The sequence below is a fragment of the Lissotriton vulgaris genome, chromosome 7 (assembly GCF_964263255.1).
Source record: "Lissotriton vulgaris chromosome 7, aLisVul1.2, whole genome shotgun sequence".
NCBI classification, from domain to species: domain Eukaryota; kingdom Metazoa; phylum Chordata; class Amphibia; order Caudata; family Salamandridae; genus Lissotriton; species Lissotriton vulgaris.
Window position 1 is genome coordinate 895743806 of NC_141695.1, and position 18460 is coordinate 895762265.

The 18460-nt window shown below is 46.5% G+C and overlaps 1 protein-coding gene across 3 annotated transcripts in view; it reads right to left on the bottom strand.

Annotated features, from left to right (window-relative positions):
- HMGXB3 (HMG-box containing 3) overlaps window positions 1–18460 on the bottom strand; it is a 558172-nt gene that overhangs the window by 291281 nt on the left and 248431 nt on the right. For all 3 annotated transcript variants that reach the window (XM_086931317.1, XM_086931319.1, XM_086931318.1), the window contains exons 9-10: window positions 18279–18376; window positions 17606–17710 (exon numbers count right to left, since the gene is read on the bottom strand). In XM_086931317.1, the coding sequence (XP_086787443.1) occupies window positions 17606–17710; window positions 18279–18376 (203 nt within the window). The remainder of the gene's footprint in view (window positions 1–17605; window positions 17711–18278; window positions 18377–18460) is intronic.

Sequence of the window (18460 nt, forward strand, 5' to 3'; positions counted from 1 at the left end):
TCCATTAATCTGGCTACTCTACTATGCCTAATCTCATGCAGAAGGGTCTCTGATGTCAAAGCCCTGGAGATTATGAATAGATCTTTTAACATGTTCGGAGTCAAATTTGAGATTTATAGAAGAACAAAGACTATGTCTGATTCAATCTTTTACCCACGTTTCGATTTATGTCCAAAACTTTGCGTTGTGGACTGCATGAGAGAGTATGATCGCATAATGTTTGCTCTTCACCCTCAGGATGTTAACCAATTACTTATATCCTTTGTTAAACCCCACAAAGGCATAACCTCGACCTATATTGCTAGATGGGTTAAGACTGTTATGAGTTTTGCAGGTATTGACTTAAAGAAATTTCAAGCTCACTCCCTTAGAGGGGTGCTATGGCCAGTAAATCTCTCTGGTCTGGAGGTAAGTTGGACGACATTCTCAAAGCTGAAGACTGGTCAAATGCTAGCACCTTTGCACGTCAATATTGCAAGCCTATTGAACATATGTCTGATATCAACAGATATTTACTTCTTTCTCTTTTCAGGTAACGCTCCTTAACTGTGTGTCGTCTGACCTTTGGTTTTACCTTCATTCTTCCTTCTCCTTCATCCTGCTCTTCAGAAGATCGTTTTGATGTTTCAAGTTTCATGAACTTATTTTCCTCAACATTTAAAAGAGGCAGATTGTTAATGGCTCATGCCTTTCATGTGTTGCCAAGGTTCTATTCTGGAACCTTTTAATATAGTGATGTAAGCGGCTGCTTGGACTGCATTAAACGAATAATGGACTGCATTAATGGAATAAGGGCGTCTTGCAGGTCTAGGGTGGTCATGAAATTGTGCTCCTCCCTTGGACTACAGTGCGCATGGGCATCCACTCCATCCTCAGATTGTTTTTAGCCATTGTGGCAGAGATGGAGTTTAATACGGTAAGTGATGACCGTGCTAAGAGTAATTTTGAGTGCTGCAGCCGCTACAGGCGCCGGGGAGGAGGGCGGGCGATATGAATGTCAGCAGTCCTACATGCCAAGAAAAGATGCATACTGGTAAGTAGCATATTCGGTTCGAGGCATGTGGGCTGCTGAATTCATATCTGTGCATAGAATATATAGCAGTCCCTCTATTAGCGGCGGCCGCCTGTGCCAGCTGCAGCAGTCTGAAAAAGTGTTTTTAGAACAGCCTGTCCTACAGCTGCCTGCTGTTTGGAGTGCACATCTACACAGTAGTGTTTTGTAAATGTGTGTATGGTAGACCATGTGGCTGCTCTACAGATTTCCTCTAAAGGAATGTTTCCAAGGAAAGCCATGGAGGCCTCCAACTTTCGTGTGGAGTGGGCTCTTGGGGGAACTGATAGCAAATCTGTATGCACTTAACGATCCACCTGGCTATACCGGCTTTGGAAATGGGGTTGCCTTTGTGTTGCAGTGAAAAGGCAACAAACAGTTGTTTTGTTTTCCTAAAATCTTTTGTCCTATCTATGTAGTACATTTAGTGCTCTTTTGACGTCTAGTGTGTGGAGCATTCTCTCTGCCACTGAATCAGGATTCTGGAAGAACACTGGCAATTCTATAGTTTGATTCATATGGAACTGTGAAACCACTTTAGGTAGAAACTTAGGTTTATTGCGTAGTACCACCCTGTTGGAGTGAATCTGTAGGAATGGCTCCTGGTTAGTTAGTGCCAGAAGTTCACTAACTCGTCGTAGCGATGTGATTGCTATTAGGAAAGCCACTTTCCATGTCAAGAATTGTATCTCGCATGAGTGTAGAGGCTCAAAAGGTGGACCCATCAGTCTGGTGAGGACCACATTCAGGTTCCATACAGGTGCTGGGGGGTGTCGGGGAGGAATAACTTGTTTGAGTCCCTCCAGAAAAGCTTTGATGTCAGGCACTCTGAAAAGTGAGAGATGCTGCCTATTTGAGATACGCTGCTATTGCGGATAAATGTATACGAATGGAAGCATAGGCCAGATTGCATTTGTATAGATGTAACAGATAACAGATGATGTTGTGATTTGATGCATCTAGCGGATTAATGTTGCTGCTGGCACAATAAATGACAAACCGCTTCCATTTTGCCGCATAACATGCTCTAGTAGTGGGCTTTCTTGCCTCCCTTATGATATCCATACAGTCAGGAGGCAGGTTGAGGTAGCCAAATTCCAAGACCTCAAGAGCCAGATCGCCAAGTTGAGCTGTTGCGGATCTGGATGCTGAATGTCGCCATGGCTCTGCGTCAAAAGCCTGGGCGTGAAGTGCAGCCTTTGATGCGGTACCACGGAGAGTTCTAGAAACGTGGGTACCATGGTTGGCGTGCCCACGTTGGAGCAACCAGGATGAGAGTCATCGAGTGTTGCTTCCGCTTGCGTGCCACTAGCGGTATCAGTGGTGCTGGGGGAAAAGCGTACGCAAATATGCCTAACCAGTTCATCCATATCGCATTTCCCTGAGACTGTGGGTGTGGGAACCTGGCGGCAAAGCTTTGGCATTTTGCGTTTTCCCTTGTGGCGAAGATGTCTATCTCTGGATGACCCCACTGCTGGAAGTACGGTTGGAGTACTGATGGATGTATCTCCCACTCGTGCATCTGGTGGCTGTGCCTGCTGAGCAGGTCCGCCATCTGATTGTCCTTGCCTGGGAGGTGTTCTGCCATGAGGAAGATGTTTCTCTGAATGGCCCACTTCCACATGCTCTGAGCCAGATGAGACAACTGTGGAGAGTGTGTACCTCCCTGCTTCTGTATGTAGTACATGGCCGTCATGTTGTCCGTCCGGATCAACACAACCTTGTTGCACAAATGTACTTTGAATGCTTTAATTGCCATGAAGATAACCATCAGTTCCAGAAGGTTGATGTGCATCTTCATCTGCTGTGCTGTCCATAGTCCCTGCACTGTGTACTGGAGTACATGAGCTCCCCATCCCTGGAGAGATGCGTCCGTCGTCAGTATAATCTGTGGCACAGGCTCCTGGAACGGTCGGCCCCTGCAAAGGTTTTGTGGATTCCACCAATGCAGAGAGTTGTATGCGCGACCGGTCACCAACACTAGGTCTTTCAATTGTCCGTGAGCCTGATTCCACTGACGTGCTAAGCACTCCTGAAGCGGACGCATGTGTAGTCTCGCGTGCGGGACTATGAAGATGCAGGAGGCCATCATGCCTATCAACTGCATGAACACTTGTGCTGGAAGCGAGTGTTGTGGTTTGAATTTCCGTATCAGCAATTGCATGCTGTTGATCTTCACTGAATTTGGCTGTGCTTTGGCTGCCAGAGTGTCTATTGTTGCGCCCAAGTACTGCCGTACGTGGGCGGGCTGAAGGTGGGACTTTGGATAATTCAGTGAAAACCCCAGATCGTGAAGAAGGTGAATGGTGTGGGACATGTGGGCGGCACATTGCTGGGCCGACTTTGCCTGGATAAGCCAGTCGTCCAGATAAGGGTAGACGTGAACGTTTTGTCTCCGTAGGTGTGCAGCCACTGTCGCCAAGCACTTGGTAAACACCCTGGGTGCTGTCGTCACTCCGAAAGGGAGGATCTTGAACTGATAATGCTGATCCTGAATGGTAAATCTGAGATATTTTCTGTGTGACGGGTGTAGCGGTATATGGAAATATGCATCCTTCAGATCTAGTGTTGCGAGGAAATCTCCCTGACTGAGTAACGGTAGAACCTGCTGTAATGTGAGCATGTGAAAGTGTTCTGATAGAATGTACTGGTTTAGGGGCCTGAGGTCCAGTATCGGTCTGAGGGACCCGTCCTTTTTTGGGATCAAGAAGTACAGCGAGTAGACCCCTGTACCTTTTTGTTCTACAGGCACGAGCTCTATGGCTCTTTTTTGCAGCATGCTGACTACCTCCTGCTGAAATAATTGTAAATGCTCTGCGGACATAGGACGGTGTCTTGGGGGTATGTTGGGTGGAGTGGATGTTAACTCCAGACAATAACCGTACTGGATAAGCTGCCTCACCCACCTGTCTGTAGTGATGGATTTCCAGACCAGCAGGAACTGTTGTAGTCTCCCCCCGACCGGTGTGGTATGGTCGGGGGGCAGTGACAAGACGTCACTGTTTGTTAGTGGCGTAGGATCGGGAGCTGTTGTTTCCACGACCTCTGCCCTTGGTGCTGTTTCCACGATAGCCACCCCCATTGTGTTTGACGTAGGAGGTCTGCGTGCCTCCTTTACTGTATTGTGTCTGCTGGGCCAGCTGGCCTCTGGAAGCTCCTCTATTGTTGGAGCGACGAAAGGAACCACCCCTGAACTTCTGCGACTGTAGAGCCCCCATAGACTTTGCAGTCTCTGTGTCATTCTTAATTTTTTCTAAGGTGGTGTCCACCTCTGGGCCAAATAAGTAATCAGGGTTAACCGGCTGATTGAGTATGGTGGTTTGTATCTCGGGCTTGAAGCGGGAGATTCTCAGCCAGGCATGTCTTCGTAACATCACACTTGTATTAATCGCCGTGGCTGCAGTGTCTGCTGCGTCCAGCGCACACTTAATAGATGCGTTTGTTATAAGTTTCCCTTCTTGTATTATCATCTCTGCTGCCTCCTTATACTCATCTGGCAAGTTATGTAACAGGGTCTCGAGTGTATCATAATGAGCCCTGTCATATCTGGCTAAGAGTGCCGGTGTGTTGGAGATTCGCCAGACATTGGCCGCTTGAGTTGCCACCCTTTTCCCTGATGCTTCTAGCACTTTAGATTCTATGTCAGGGGAGGAGCATCACCCGTTGTTTGCGAGTTAGCTCTTTTGCGGGCATTGGAAACAACCAGAGAGTCCAACGGCAACTGTCCCTTGATATACGTAGGGTCCACAGGTGCTGGTTTGTATTTTTTCTCAATCCTGGGGTTGATTACCCTTGCCCTTGCCCTTGTGGTCTCCTTAAAGATGTCTCCAGCGTGTTTTAGGACACCTTTAAGCATGGGTAGAGTTTTGACAGTTCTCTCCGAGGATGAGAAGGTGTCAAACAAAAAGTCCTCTTCAATAGGGTCAGCATGGAGCTGGACATCATGATTTTTTGCTGCCCTCTCAATAAGTGCATTAAAAGCAGCCGTGTCTTCTGTAGGTGAGGTTTTAATAGCATAGACATGACCGTCCGGGGCAGTTTGTGGATCCCCTGGGTCAACACCGTCTGTCCAGGGTTCAGTGTGATCTTCTGGATCAGTGTCTACAGGATAACTGTAATCCTCATTGTCACCATCCCCTACATCCACATCTGAGTATGTGGGTGAAATAGGAGCAGTGTCTTGTCCATGTGGTTGTATAGGTTCAAAAAGAAGGAGGTGACTTAGCAGAATCCCTCTTTTTCTTCAATGGAATTTTATATGACTCCATAGGCTGTTCTGGGGCGATTTTTCACTTGTAAATGGAAAGTCTACCCGTCTCAGCGTCAATGAATTGCCTCGACTGATCTTCCTGCGGAGGCTGTCGATGCTTGGTGGCCCCTTCCATAGTTGTAGGCTTCGGCCCCATGGACACCTTTTTGGTTGCTTCGACGCCCGTCTTAGGGGCGAACGCTTTCGGTACCACTTTCGGCGGAAGTGAACTGAATCGGTGCCGACGACTTCGGAGGTTTACTGACCGGCTTCGGGGGTGGATTGGCCTTCGGCCCGACCACAATGGCCTTTTCTTTAATGCGTTGCAGCGAGTCCGACAACTGCTTCGAAAAAGAGGCGGATGGCTGTGTTGACTCGGCGGGGTCTTTAGAGCCACTGCTATTCGTGGACTCGAGGTCTTTACTGCCCTTAGCCTTGTCGAGTCGACGTTTAGGATCAAGAACGTTTTGAGTTTTGAGTCCCTTGTTAGTGTCTACGGCCTTCGGGGCAGACTTCTTCGGGTCGACGTCCTTGACCATTTTCTCCGGTGCCTCGGCCTTCGGCTCGACACCCTTTAGCGACCTCCCCGGGTCGATAACACTCTTCTGTTTCCTCGGTGCCGATGGTTCAGAAGCTTTCAATCCGACCAAAGTAATACGCACTTTCGATTTAGATTTCGTTTCCGGTGCTTCCGGTTTTGTAGACAGCGATGCTTTTGGTTTCGATTTCGATCGGTCAACCGATGGCTCTTTGGAAGTGTCCGTAGTCGGGCCTTGAGGCGAGGCTGCAGAACCAAGCGTTTGATCTCGGGTACAGCCATGTGGCGATCCCTCGACCTGAGCCTTATAGAGTGTTTTGGTCTCGGCCTCCGTACCAAAGGTTGGGCCTAGCTCCTTGCTCGAGCTATCTTCCACGGCCCCAAAGGACTCATCGTCGTCTCCTACCTCGTCGACGACGTCTTCATTATCGACCATTTCCACATCTGCGTCGTAACTGGAGTCGATCTCCGATGCAGGATCAGACAGGTTCTCTTGAACTTCCTGCTCGACTCCCTCATCTTCCTCGGCATCGAAGATGTTCACCGGGTTGGGTGCAGTCTGCTGGGCCTCCTTTCGCGCTGCGCGTCAAAGGCGAATCGTCTTCTTGGAGCGGAACCGAGAACAAGCCATACAGCTGGCTTCATCGTGATCCGGCGACAGGCACTTGTTGCACACTGAGTGGACATCGATGTGAGGATACTTGGAGTTGCAAACGGGACATCTTTCGAACGGGCTCCGTTCCATAATGGGTAGTCGATAAGGCCTCTGGCGTTGACCGGGCCTTGGTGATGAAAAGCCGCGCGGCTCTTCTTGACGTCCGGCTCGAGGATAGAGCTGGAACACGTACTGGGCACCGATCGCAAAGACAATACCGAGGATAACTAAAGGCCTTTTGGCCAAATAAAAAGTTTTGTATCGATTCCGAACTTGAGTTAACAAATATACATCCGAACCCCATGGCGGAAAAAAAACAATCTGAGGATGGAGTGGATGCCCATGCGCACTGTAGTCCAGGGGAGGAGCCACCTATCTCGTGATACTTCGAAGACTCTTCCAGGACAATAATGTGCAATCATCCAGACCCAACACTAGGCAGCGATCTATGCACAGATATTAATTCAGCAGCCCACATGCCTCGAACATAATAATATTGGAAGAGTTCAGACGTGATCTCGTATTGGCCAAAAAGACACAAGAAGAAGGAATATGCTACTTACCAGTATGCATCTGTTCTTGGCATGTAGGGCTGCTGACATTCATATCTGTGCATAGATCGCCGCCTAGTGTTGGGTCCGGATGATTGCACATTGTTGTCCTGGAAGAGTCTTCGAAGTATCACGAGATAGGTGGCTCCTCCCCCGGACTACAGTGCGCATGGGCATCCTCTCCATCCTCAGATTGTTTTTCGCCATTGTGGCAGAGATGGAGTATGATACAGTAAGTGATGTCCATGCTAACAAAGTAATATTGAATGCTACAGCTGCTACAGGCACCGGGGAGGAGGGTGGGCGATATGAATGTCAGCAGCCCTACATGCCAAGAACAGATGCATACTGGTAAGTAGCATATTCCGTTCGAGGCATGTGGGCTGCTGAATTCATATCTGTGCATAGAATATATAGTAGTCTCTCCCCTAGCGGTGGTTGCCTGTGCCAGCTGCAGCAGTCTGAAAAAGAGTTTTGAGAACAGCCTGTCCTACAGCTGCTTGGAGTGTACATCTACGCAGTAGTGTTTGGTAAATGTATGTATGGTAGTCCATGTGGCTGCTCTACATATTTCCTCTAGAGGAATGTTTCCTAGGAAAGCCATGGATGCCCCCATTTTGCGTGTGGAATGCGCTCTTGGGGGAACTGTTAAAGTGCGTTTAGCTTTAATGTAACATATTTGGATGCACTTAACTATCCATCTAGCAAAACCATTTTTTGAAATAGGGTTGCCTTTGTGCTGTGGTGAAAAGGCAACAAACAACTGTTTTGTCTTCCTGAAATCTTTTGTCCTGTCTATGTAATATAGGAGAGCTCTCTTAACATCTAGTGTGTGTAGGGCCCTTTCAGGTACCGACTGTGGATTTGGAGAGAACACTGGCAGTTCTATTGTCTGATTGATGTGGAAGTGGGATACCACTTTGGGCATGAATTTAGGGTTGGTCCTAAGCACGACCCTATTTGCGTGAATTTGAATGAATGGTTCTTGAATAGTTAGGGCTTGCAGCTCGCTAACTCTTCTAAGCGAAGTAATAGCTACGAGAAAAGCCACCTTCCATGTTAAAAATTGTATTTCACACGAGTGTAAAGGCTCAAAAGGTGGTCCCATTAGTCTGGTTAAAACTACGTTTAGGTTCCAGACAGGTGAAGGTGGATGTCTTGGGGGGGATCACTCGTTTGAGGCCCTCCATGAATGCCTTAATTGCAGGCACTCTGAATAGTGAAAGGTGCTGCCTGTTTTGAAGGTAAGCCGCTTTGGCAGCTAAGTGTATCCGTATGGACGTATAGGCTAGATTGCAGCGGTGTAAGTGCAAAAGATAGCATATGATATTTTGAATGGGCGCGTCTAGAGGGTTTATGTCGTTGTTGTTACAATAAATGACAAAACGTTTCCACTTTGACGCATAGCATGCTCTTGTTGTAGGCTTTCTTGCCTCCCTGATAATGTTCATGCAGCCAGGAGGTAAGTTGACGTAGCCGCACTCTAGGACTTCAGGAGCCAGATTGCAAGGTTCAGCTGCTGCGGATCTGGGTGCTGAATGTCTCCATGGCTCTGCGTTAAGAGACTGGGTGTCAGTGGTAGTCTTTGATGAGGCACCACGGAAAATACTAGGAACGTGGTGTACCACGGTTGCCTCGCCCATGTTGGAGCAACTAGGATTAGCGCCATGGAGTGCTGGCGCAATTTGCGTGCCACCAGCGGTATCAGCGGTGCTGGTGGAGAAGCGTAGGCAAATTTGCCTGACCAGTTCATCCATATTGCATTGCCCTGAGACTGCGGGTGTGGGAACCTTGCGGCGAAGGACCGGCATTTTGCGTTTTCTTTTGTGGCGAACAGGTCTATCGCTGGTTGTCCCCACTGTTGGAAGCACTGAGGGATGAATCTCCCACTCGTGCACTTGCTGGCTGTGTCTGCTGAGCAGATCCGCTATCTGATTGTCCTTGCCTGGGAGGGGTTCCGCCATGAGAAAAATGTTTCTCTGGATGGCCCATTTCCACACTTTTTGAGCCAGATGCGACAGCTGCGGAGAGTGTGTTCCTCCCTGTTTCTGTAGGTAGTACATTGCAGTCATGTTGTCAGTCTAAATCAACACGGTTTTGTTGCACAGATTTACTTTGAAAGCTTTCATTGCCATGAAAATTGCCATCAGCTCTAACAGGTTGATGTGCAGTTTCTTTTGCTGCGTGGTCCATAGGCCCTGTACTGTGTGGTGGATGACATGGGCTCCCCACCCTATCAGGAATGCGTCCGTCGTTAGCACAATTTGTGGTACAGGCTCCTGGAACAGTCGTCCTTTGCAAAGGTTTTGTGGTTTCCACCAATGCAGAGAGTTGTATGCACGACTGGTCACCAACACTAGGTTGTTTAATTGTCCCTGAGCCTGGTTCCACTGCCGTGCTAGGCACTCCTGCAGCGGACACATGTGAAGTCTTGAGTGAGGGACTATGAAGATGCATGAGGCCATCATGCCTATCAGTTGCATAAACATTCGTGCTGGGAGTGAGTGTTGTGGCCTGAACTTTTGGATGAGCGTTTGAATGCTGTTTATTCTGGCAGAATTTGGTTGTGCTTTTGCTGCCAGAGTGTCTATTGTTGCTCCCAGATACTGCTGTATGTGGGCAGGCTGAAGATGGGACTTGTAGTTCAGCGAGAAACCTAGACTGTGCAGGAGGTGAACAGTGCGTGACATGTGGCTGGCACATTGCTGGGCTGACTGCGCTTGTATTAGCCAGTCGTCCAGATATGGATAGACATGTATATGCTATCTTCTGAGGTGTGCAGCTACTGTCGCTAGGCACTTGGTGAACACCCTTGGGGCTGTTGTTACCCCAAAAGGGAGGACCTTGAATTGGTAGTGCTGATTTACAATTGTAAACTTGAGATATTTCCTGTGGGCCGGGTGTATTGGTATATGGAAATATGAGTCTTTGAGGTCTAGTATTGCGAGGAAGTCTCCTTGACGCAACAGTGGCAACACTTGCTGCAGAGTGATCATGTGGAAATGCTCTGATAAGATGTATTGGTTTAGGGGCCTGAGGTCCAAAATCGGTCTGAGGAACCCGTCCTTTTTGGGGATTAGGAAGTACAGAGAGTATACCCCTGTGCCCTGTTGTTCTAGGGGTACTAGTTCTATGGCCCCCTTTTGTAGCATGCTAATGACCTCTTGCTGCAATAAGTGTAGGTGTTCTGCGGACCTAGGATGTTGTCTTGGGGGTATGTTGGGTGTAGTGGAGATTAACTGTAGGCAATAGCCATGCTGTATAATTTGCCTCACCCACCTGTCTGTAGTTATGTTTTCCCAGACTGGCAGGAACTGCTGTAATCTTCCCCCGACCGATGTTACATGGTCTGGGGGCAGTGACAAGAAATCACTGTTTGGTGTTGGTAGAGGATCTGGTGTTGTTATTTCCTCGTCCTCTACCCTTGGTGTTATTGCCACGGTATCCACCTCTACTGTTTTTGTTGTAGGTGCTTTGCGTGTTGCCTTTATTGTAAGAGGTTTGCTGTGTTGAGGCTCCTCTAGCAGCTCCTCTGTTGCCAGAGCGACGAAAGGAACCGCCTCTATATTGCGGTGACTGCAAGGCACCCTTAGACTTGGCTGTCTCGGTGTCCTTCATTTTGTCCAATATTGTGTCCACATCAGGACCAAATAAAAAGTCAGGGTTTACAGGTTGGTTGAGTAAAGTGGGTTGAACTTCATTTTTAAACCTAGAGATGCGTAGCCACGCATGTCTTCTGAGCATGACACTGGTATTGATAGCCCTGGCTGCTGTTTCTGCTGCATCTAAGGCACATTTGATGGAGGCGTTAGATATTAGCTTTCCCTCTTGTATTAGGAATTCTGCCTGTTCCTTATAAAGGTATGGTAGATGTTGGAAGATTTGCTCATGTGTGTCATAGTGCGCCCTGTCAAACCTGGCTAACAGGGCTTGCGTGTTTGCAATTCTCCATATGTTAGCTGCTTGAGCAGCTACCCTTTTGCCTGAAGCCTCCAAAATTTTGGACTCTTTGTCTGGAGGTGGAGCTTCGCCCGAGGTTTGTGAATTAGCACGTTTACGTGCATTGGAGACGACCAAAGAGTCTAAAGGCAGTTGTCCCTTAATGTATGTAGGGTCAACCGGTGCTGGCCTGTATTTTCTCTCTATCCTAGGGTTAATGACCCGTGCCCTGGTTATTTCTTTAAATATGTCCCCTGCATGTTTAAGCACCCCTTTTAGCATTGGCAATGTTTTGACGTTTTTTTCAGAGGTGCTGAAAGTGTCAAAGAGGAAGTCTTCATCAATGGGATCTGCATGCATCTCCACATGGTGATTGTATGCTGCCCTTTCTATCAGTGCGTTGAAGGCAGCTGTGTCCTCTGTAGGCGATGTTTTAATAGGTTATGCAGTATTGTCTGGAATTGTTTGAGAGTCTCCAGGATCTACAGGGTCAGACCATGGCTGAGTTTGTATGTCCTGGTCATTGCCTGCCAGATAATTGTACTGGTCATTGTTCTCATACTCCCAATAGGTGTTTATCAATGTGTGGGTATTTAGAGTTACAGTTGGGGCATCTCTTGAATGGACTTCGTTCCATCGACGATATGCCTTGGTGTCGAAAAGGCCACGCGGCCCGATTCGATGTCCTGAGTAGAAACAGGAATAAAGTTGTTGGCACCGAGCACCGATCGAAGAACAATACCGACGCCCCGAAGGCCTTTTGGCCTTTAGAAAGTTTTTAATCTATTTCCGAACTCCGAGTAACGAAAGTACGTCCGAACCCAATGGCGGAAAAAAACAATCTGAAGATGGAGAGGATGCCCATGCGCACTGTAGTCCAGGGGAGGAGCCACCTATCTCGTGATACTTCGAAGACTCTTCCAGGACAACAATGTGCAATCATCCGGACACAACACTAGGCGGCGATCTATGCACAGATATGAATTCAGCAGCCCACATGCCTCGAACATATATATACTGGAGATGATATTGTACATTTATGGTGCGGTAACTAATACCCTAGAACACATATTTATCAGTTAGCCCCCAGTTTCAAAAGTTTTAAGGAGCCAAAGAATCCTGTTAGCGAGCTATTCTAAGCAGCGCCACACTTAACAAGTGAACATTTAAAATGTACACAGTGCCAAAAGACACAAGCATTTACAATGCAACGGTCTCGCCTTTGCCAAAGTTAGAGCTATTGGCATTGTAAATGACAACATTTTTATTTATGTGTTGGTTTTAAAAACAGATAAATAAATGGCATTGTCATTTACAATGTCAATAGCCATACAACTTGTAATTACATTACACACACAGAGGGTCACACGCACACATACAATCTTACTACCACACACAATTTCTCTCTCACACACAGTCTCTCTCTCTCCCACACAATCTGTCTGTATCTATCGTGCACACACACTTAAAATCTCACACAAACGCAGCGCTCACACATAATCTCTCGACCACACACACAATAAGTATCACTTTCTCACATACACACTCTCGCACACAATCTTTCTGATGCAAACACTTGCAATTATTTCCACACACACAAATGATCTCTCTCACGCACACAGAATCTGTCTGTTTATCTTTTACACACACAATCCCTCTCACAATCTGCCCCCCTCTCTCATACACACACACGCAGTACGGAGGTGACAATCAGATGTACCCCTGAGAAGCCTGCCTCAGGAGACAGGCGTCCGTGGAGACACAACCAGGATGAGACAAGCACACACTCTCTCAGGAGCCGTCACAGGTGGAGCGAGCCTATCGGCACCAGCTGCGCGTCACCAGAGAGGCCTTAATTCCGTGTTATTCACACATTCACGGAAAGGTGAAATGAGGAACGGGGGTGCAGACTGCAGGCACGAGCAGAAATGTGCGCAAGCTATATTAAACTGCCTCACTACAACCACATATACATGTTATTATATACATATCTATATGAGCCTAGATTATGCAGCCCCATATCACGAAAATAAACGCCCCCTTCATCGCCGTTCCTGCCTGGATCTCACTGTCCTTAAGAGCAGGTTCAAGCCTCGGTTGTTTTAAATGTCTATGCTTATGTCAGGCGGAAAATCCAGTTTGCTGGCTCGTGCGGCTTCAGACAGAGCCTGAGTAGCGCCCTGATCTGCGCGGCGCTACGAGGATCGGGACATGCGCAGACATTCGTGGTCGGGGTGGGGTGGGGTGGGGGGGGACTTTGAACAGCAAGGCAGATGGAACCGGCAGCAATGCTGCTTTGACAAGGATGAAGGGGGCCGGGGGGGGGGGGGGGCGGGGGGCGTGCGCACGTCTGCCCCCCCCCCCCCCCCCCCAACGACAGGACTCGGAGACGCCCCCAAAAAACGAAGCATTTACCATAAAGAGATCGCCCACCTATTCTAAATCCAGAATGAAATGCTACCTGGTTTATTCTGGCTCACTGAGTGTGATATGTCTATCGAGTTTGTTTTTCAAATTAAATTAAAGCGTTTTAACCGAGAAGAATTGAAGCAGAATTTCCGTTTCTTTCAACGATCACGAAGTGCCCTGAAGCCGCTCCTTCGAAAGCCTTTGTTTTATGTACTTGTTTTAACTGCCGCAGGGTTGTTTGAAATGCTGCACTTTATATAGAAAGCGCCTAGACGTTGACAATGCGGCACTCGAGACCCTATAGCGCTTACATTTGGAACTTTAAAATAATGTAATGTAACAAAAACTATGACGTGAGCTCCGCGCGCCCCAGCTGGCAGCAGCGCTTTGCACGAGGTTGTAGCGTCTTTCTAGACAAGCCAGCAACAAAACAAAAAAATGCGTGGTGAAAACGAGGCCTGACACGCAAACAGGATTTCCGGCCGGTGGAAAGGAGAGGCCTGACACGCAGGAAATGTCCTGAAGGGGGCAGAGTAAGGAGCGGGCTGCGGAGTCTGGACACGGAGGGATAGGACGAGAGGAGCCGGTGAGGGGGGGCGTCGGGGCACATTAACGGTGCCCGCCCCCCCCCCATGATGGAAGCCCTGCGTGTGCCCGGTGAGCCCCGGTGAGCGGCGTTGGGAGTGTGTGTGTGCGCGTGTGTGTATGTATGTAAGGGGGGGGGGGGGCGCTTGTATGTGCCTGCGTGTGTTGTACCTGTGTGTGTGCCTGCCTGCGTGTGTGTGTGTGGTTGGGGGGGGGGGGCCGGCAGCGTGTTTAGGTGTGCCTGTGTGGTGTGTGAGCAGGGGTATGGGGGCTGGCTGTGTGCGCATGGGAATATGAGGCACGTGAGGGGCACGGCGACGTGCGCGCCCACGAGGTACAATCTCGGCCAGAAAAAGCGCGTGGCACTCTGCTGTCCACATTCCCCCAAAAGTAACAACATAAGTTGTCGCCCTAGACAGCAAAGCTTTGCTTTGCTTTCGTCTAGGCTCGACCTAAAAATGCACTTTAGGGTTTAAGAAGGTGTTTTTGCTAGTCATACGTTTACTTAAAATTCTCTGTTTGGTGCTTTAGTTTAAACGGGTTATGGATAATATAAACCACGGTGGCCTCAGAGAACCAATCCCTATATATATAGTACCTAATAGAACAATGTTATTGAAAGAAAAAACAATGAACAAACAGTAGGCAAAACACCCTGAGTTGTACTTTATCTAAAAATCTCTACAACCTGAGATAGCCTCTACTATCCAGGCCTCTGGGTGAAGTCTATCTCATCTATTTACCAAGTTTTGGTTAGAAAAATGTAAACTAACTGTGCTCACCTTATATTGAGCGTAAAATAGTCGTCTATTCACATCCAATACGTATATTTTATGGTCTGGCGGCAGGGTACATAAGTCATGAAAGCTTCAGAGTGTCAGTAGTGTTCTGACTGTAAAAAGCAAAAGAACAAGCAAGAAACGGCTAAAAGTTAAAAAGTTGCTTCCTGCTCTTTTATGTTCTATTCACTTCTTCCTAAAAAATCACAGGAGATTCCTCGCTTTGGCAATTACTTTCTTATTTTCCTTTTGTGTATGATTGCCAATGCTAAGAGATGTGGGACTATTCTTCTCTCTCTTTTTCTACTCAGGCACATCATTTATAGTTGAAGTATAATGAGTAAAGATCTATAGGAGAAAATCGGTTATATCTCTCCATCTGATTGTAATACAATTGTACGATCTTGTCAACAGCCACGAAAAAGTCGCGAACGGCGATGAAACACGTGTCGGCTGTAGCTGTATCAAAATTGCATTTATGGAACAACTGTCATGAAGATTGTATGCTGAACAGAACTTACTACTGAATTTTGTATTAAATTAACTTTGCTGGTTGGGATCAATCGGCTGTAAACTTATTTTGTGTTGTGCTTGGTCTATGTTTGAAAATGATATTAAAGGTACCTGGGACTCCTATCATGACGACAGGCAAAGATTCAAGCATGTGAATCTATGGAAGTTCCAATACTGGATTAATTGCATGGCTCTCATTGGTGCTATATTCTGTTGTACTTAATGTGTATCCAGGTTCTTCATTTGGAACAACAGGGTTGCCCTGTAAGTTTTGTACAAGGACCACCATGCATGGCACAGCACGCAAAGGTATAGAATCTTGCAGATAAAAGCATATTAGCCGGATAGCCGGCAGAATTATTTGTTTCGTTCGTCACGCTTACCGAGGTAGAATAGAATTTGAAGTAAACGTATGACTAGCAAAAACACCTTCTTAAACCCTAAAGTTCATTTTGTCTTTTGGCACTGTGTAAATTTTAAATGTTAACTTGTTAAGTGTGGCGCTGCTTAGAATAGCTCGCTAACAGGATTGTTTGGCTCCTTAAAACTTTTGAAGATGGGGACTAACTGATAAATATGTGTTCTAGGGTTTTAGTTACCGCACCATAAATGTACAATATCATCTCCAGTATATATATTTCTTCTTGTGGAGTGGTGTGGCTCACTGATTAGAGGCGGCAGACCCGTAAGCAGAGAACGGCCCGAACCAGGGTTCAATTCCCGACGCAGCAGGGTCGTGGACCAGGGCCAAAACGGACTCGATAATTCTCGCCTCTGTGCCTACTCTAACCAAGGAACACACTCGGCAACTCTGGGCATTAAGCTTGCCTCATCTCTACAACGGCCCCCCACTGACGCTGGGGATGCCTGGTTTCACCTTGGATATACCCAGAAAGGGACCATCTCACAGGGAAAACCAGGACGGGTTCCCCAGCGGTCTTCAGCGCCAGGATACTCCATGGAGTCGCAGTGCGCTTTACAAGTACACCCACATTTACATTTACATTTGTGTCTTTTTGGCCAACACGAGATCACGTCTGAACTCTTCCAATATTATTATCCTTATTCTATTTTATTTTTCTTCTCCTCCCCCCTTTTCTTCCTTTTTTGCTTTCTTATAAATCCTCAATAGGATAAATCGACATATAGGGGTGCTCTGTTGAACCTCTTATCCCGTTTCTGGACCATTGAATTCAGTACACGTGTGCCTTGACCGATCGATTTTGATGATCTCGAATTATTGAACTGAAAATTACCTAATAGGTATTTATACATATTATAATATAATATTGTTTTTTTAGAATCACTGAAACAAGTGTTTTCTCAGGGCAACTGCATTGGCCTTTTTTCTTTTTCACATATTACTTCTCACATTCTTTTTTATGTTCTATTCACTTCTTCCTAAAAAAATCACAGGAGATTCCTCGCTTTGGCAATTACTTTCTTATTTTCCTTTTGTGTATGATTGCCAATGCTAAGAGATGTGGGACTATTCTTCTCTCTCTTTTTCTACTCAGGCACATCATTTATAGTTGAAGTATAATGAGTAAAGATCTATAGGAGAAAATCGGTTATATCTCTCCATCTGATTGTAATACAATTGTATGATCTTGTCAACAGCCACGAAAAAGTCGCGAACGGCGATGAAACACGTGTCGGCTGTAGCTGTATCAAAAATGCATTTATGGAACAACTGTCATGAAGATTGTATGCTGAACAGAACTTACTACTGAATTTTGTATTAAATTAACTTTGCTGGTTGGGATCAATCGGCTGTAAACTTATTTTGTGTTGTGCTTGGTCTATGTTTGAAAATGATATTAAAGGTACCTGGGACTCCTATCATGACGACAGGCAAAGATTCAAGCATGTGAATCTATGGAAGTTCCAATACTGGATTAATTGCATGGCTCTCATTGGTGCTATATTCTGTTGTACTTAATGTGTATCCAGGTTCTTCATTTGGAACAACAGGGTTGCCCTGTAAGTTTTGTACAAGGACCACCATGCATTGCACAGCACGCAAAGCAGTGCCCGCCACAAAAAATAAAAAGTCAGAGGTGCAGAGTCTCCGCTGGCTAGCCCGCACAATGGAGGCGTTTCAGATGCAAAGCTGGCTGAGGTTTCATTATCAGAAAAACAACAGTTTCCCAAACTATAAATGAGGCATGGGAACCAAGACGTGGCATGACGAGACATCCAAACTGAGTTCTGTTGTCTTATCTGAAGGATGAACAAAGGGATCTCAAAAGAGTAACAGAAACTGTGATCAAAACAGTGGGTCAAACACAGAAGGGTCGCATTGAGGATAATTAGGATGAGAAAGGCGATCTCACCAGGGTTACAGCACAGCTATATTTGTATGAAGGAAAAACATGCGGCTTCACTTCCAGGACCCTTGACGGAGGTGGGGAAATGTTGTTCACAGCAACAACCTGAACCTAGCACAAGAATAAGAGAAAAAAAATATTAAGTTCACATCGCACATTTAGGGCATCATTGTTTACTAAGAGACAAAGAGCAGAGGGCAGAAGTGTCCTACAAGCACATAGCTCACACTGAATGGCTGCCACTTAAATACCAACCATTTTAGAAATGTTAACTAATTTCTGTTTTTTATCTCTTGAGACGGTGCAAAAGTGAACCAAATACCTTTTTGCTCTTGCCCCATACACCAGCCAATCCTACAAGCTAATTATAAGTGAACAGAGAAAGGGGCCTTTATACATGAATGTCCTGATATCACTCCTTTCCTTATTCACCATGGTTATAACTGGCGGCTCCAAGAAAACTACGCTTGGAATCATACAGTCAATAAACATCACATGGCATCCCTCTATGACTAAGGTCTTATATGCAAAGGTCGAAAGTGTCAAATATTGACAATAAGCAAGCACATAGGTCAGTTCAAATACAAAAACGTGAATTTGGCAAGGGCCGTGTGGACCAACAAGGCAATTAAGAGAAACAATATGATAAAGAAAACTGATAATACACTGAAATACTGACTTTTTTCTCTTCCGGCTTTGATGGCAGCTGTACCAAATGACCCAGCTGTTTTAGTGTGCTGAGCTTTAGTCCAGTAGCACGGACATGGGAATGAATATCTGTAATATAAAATATACAAAAATGAATGATGAAATATCACTTGGCTTTCTCTTCCAGATTAACCACCAGATTGCTCAGAAGTC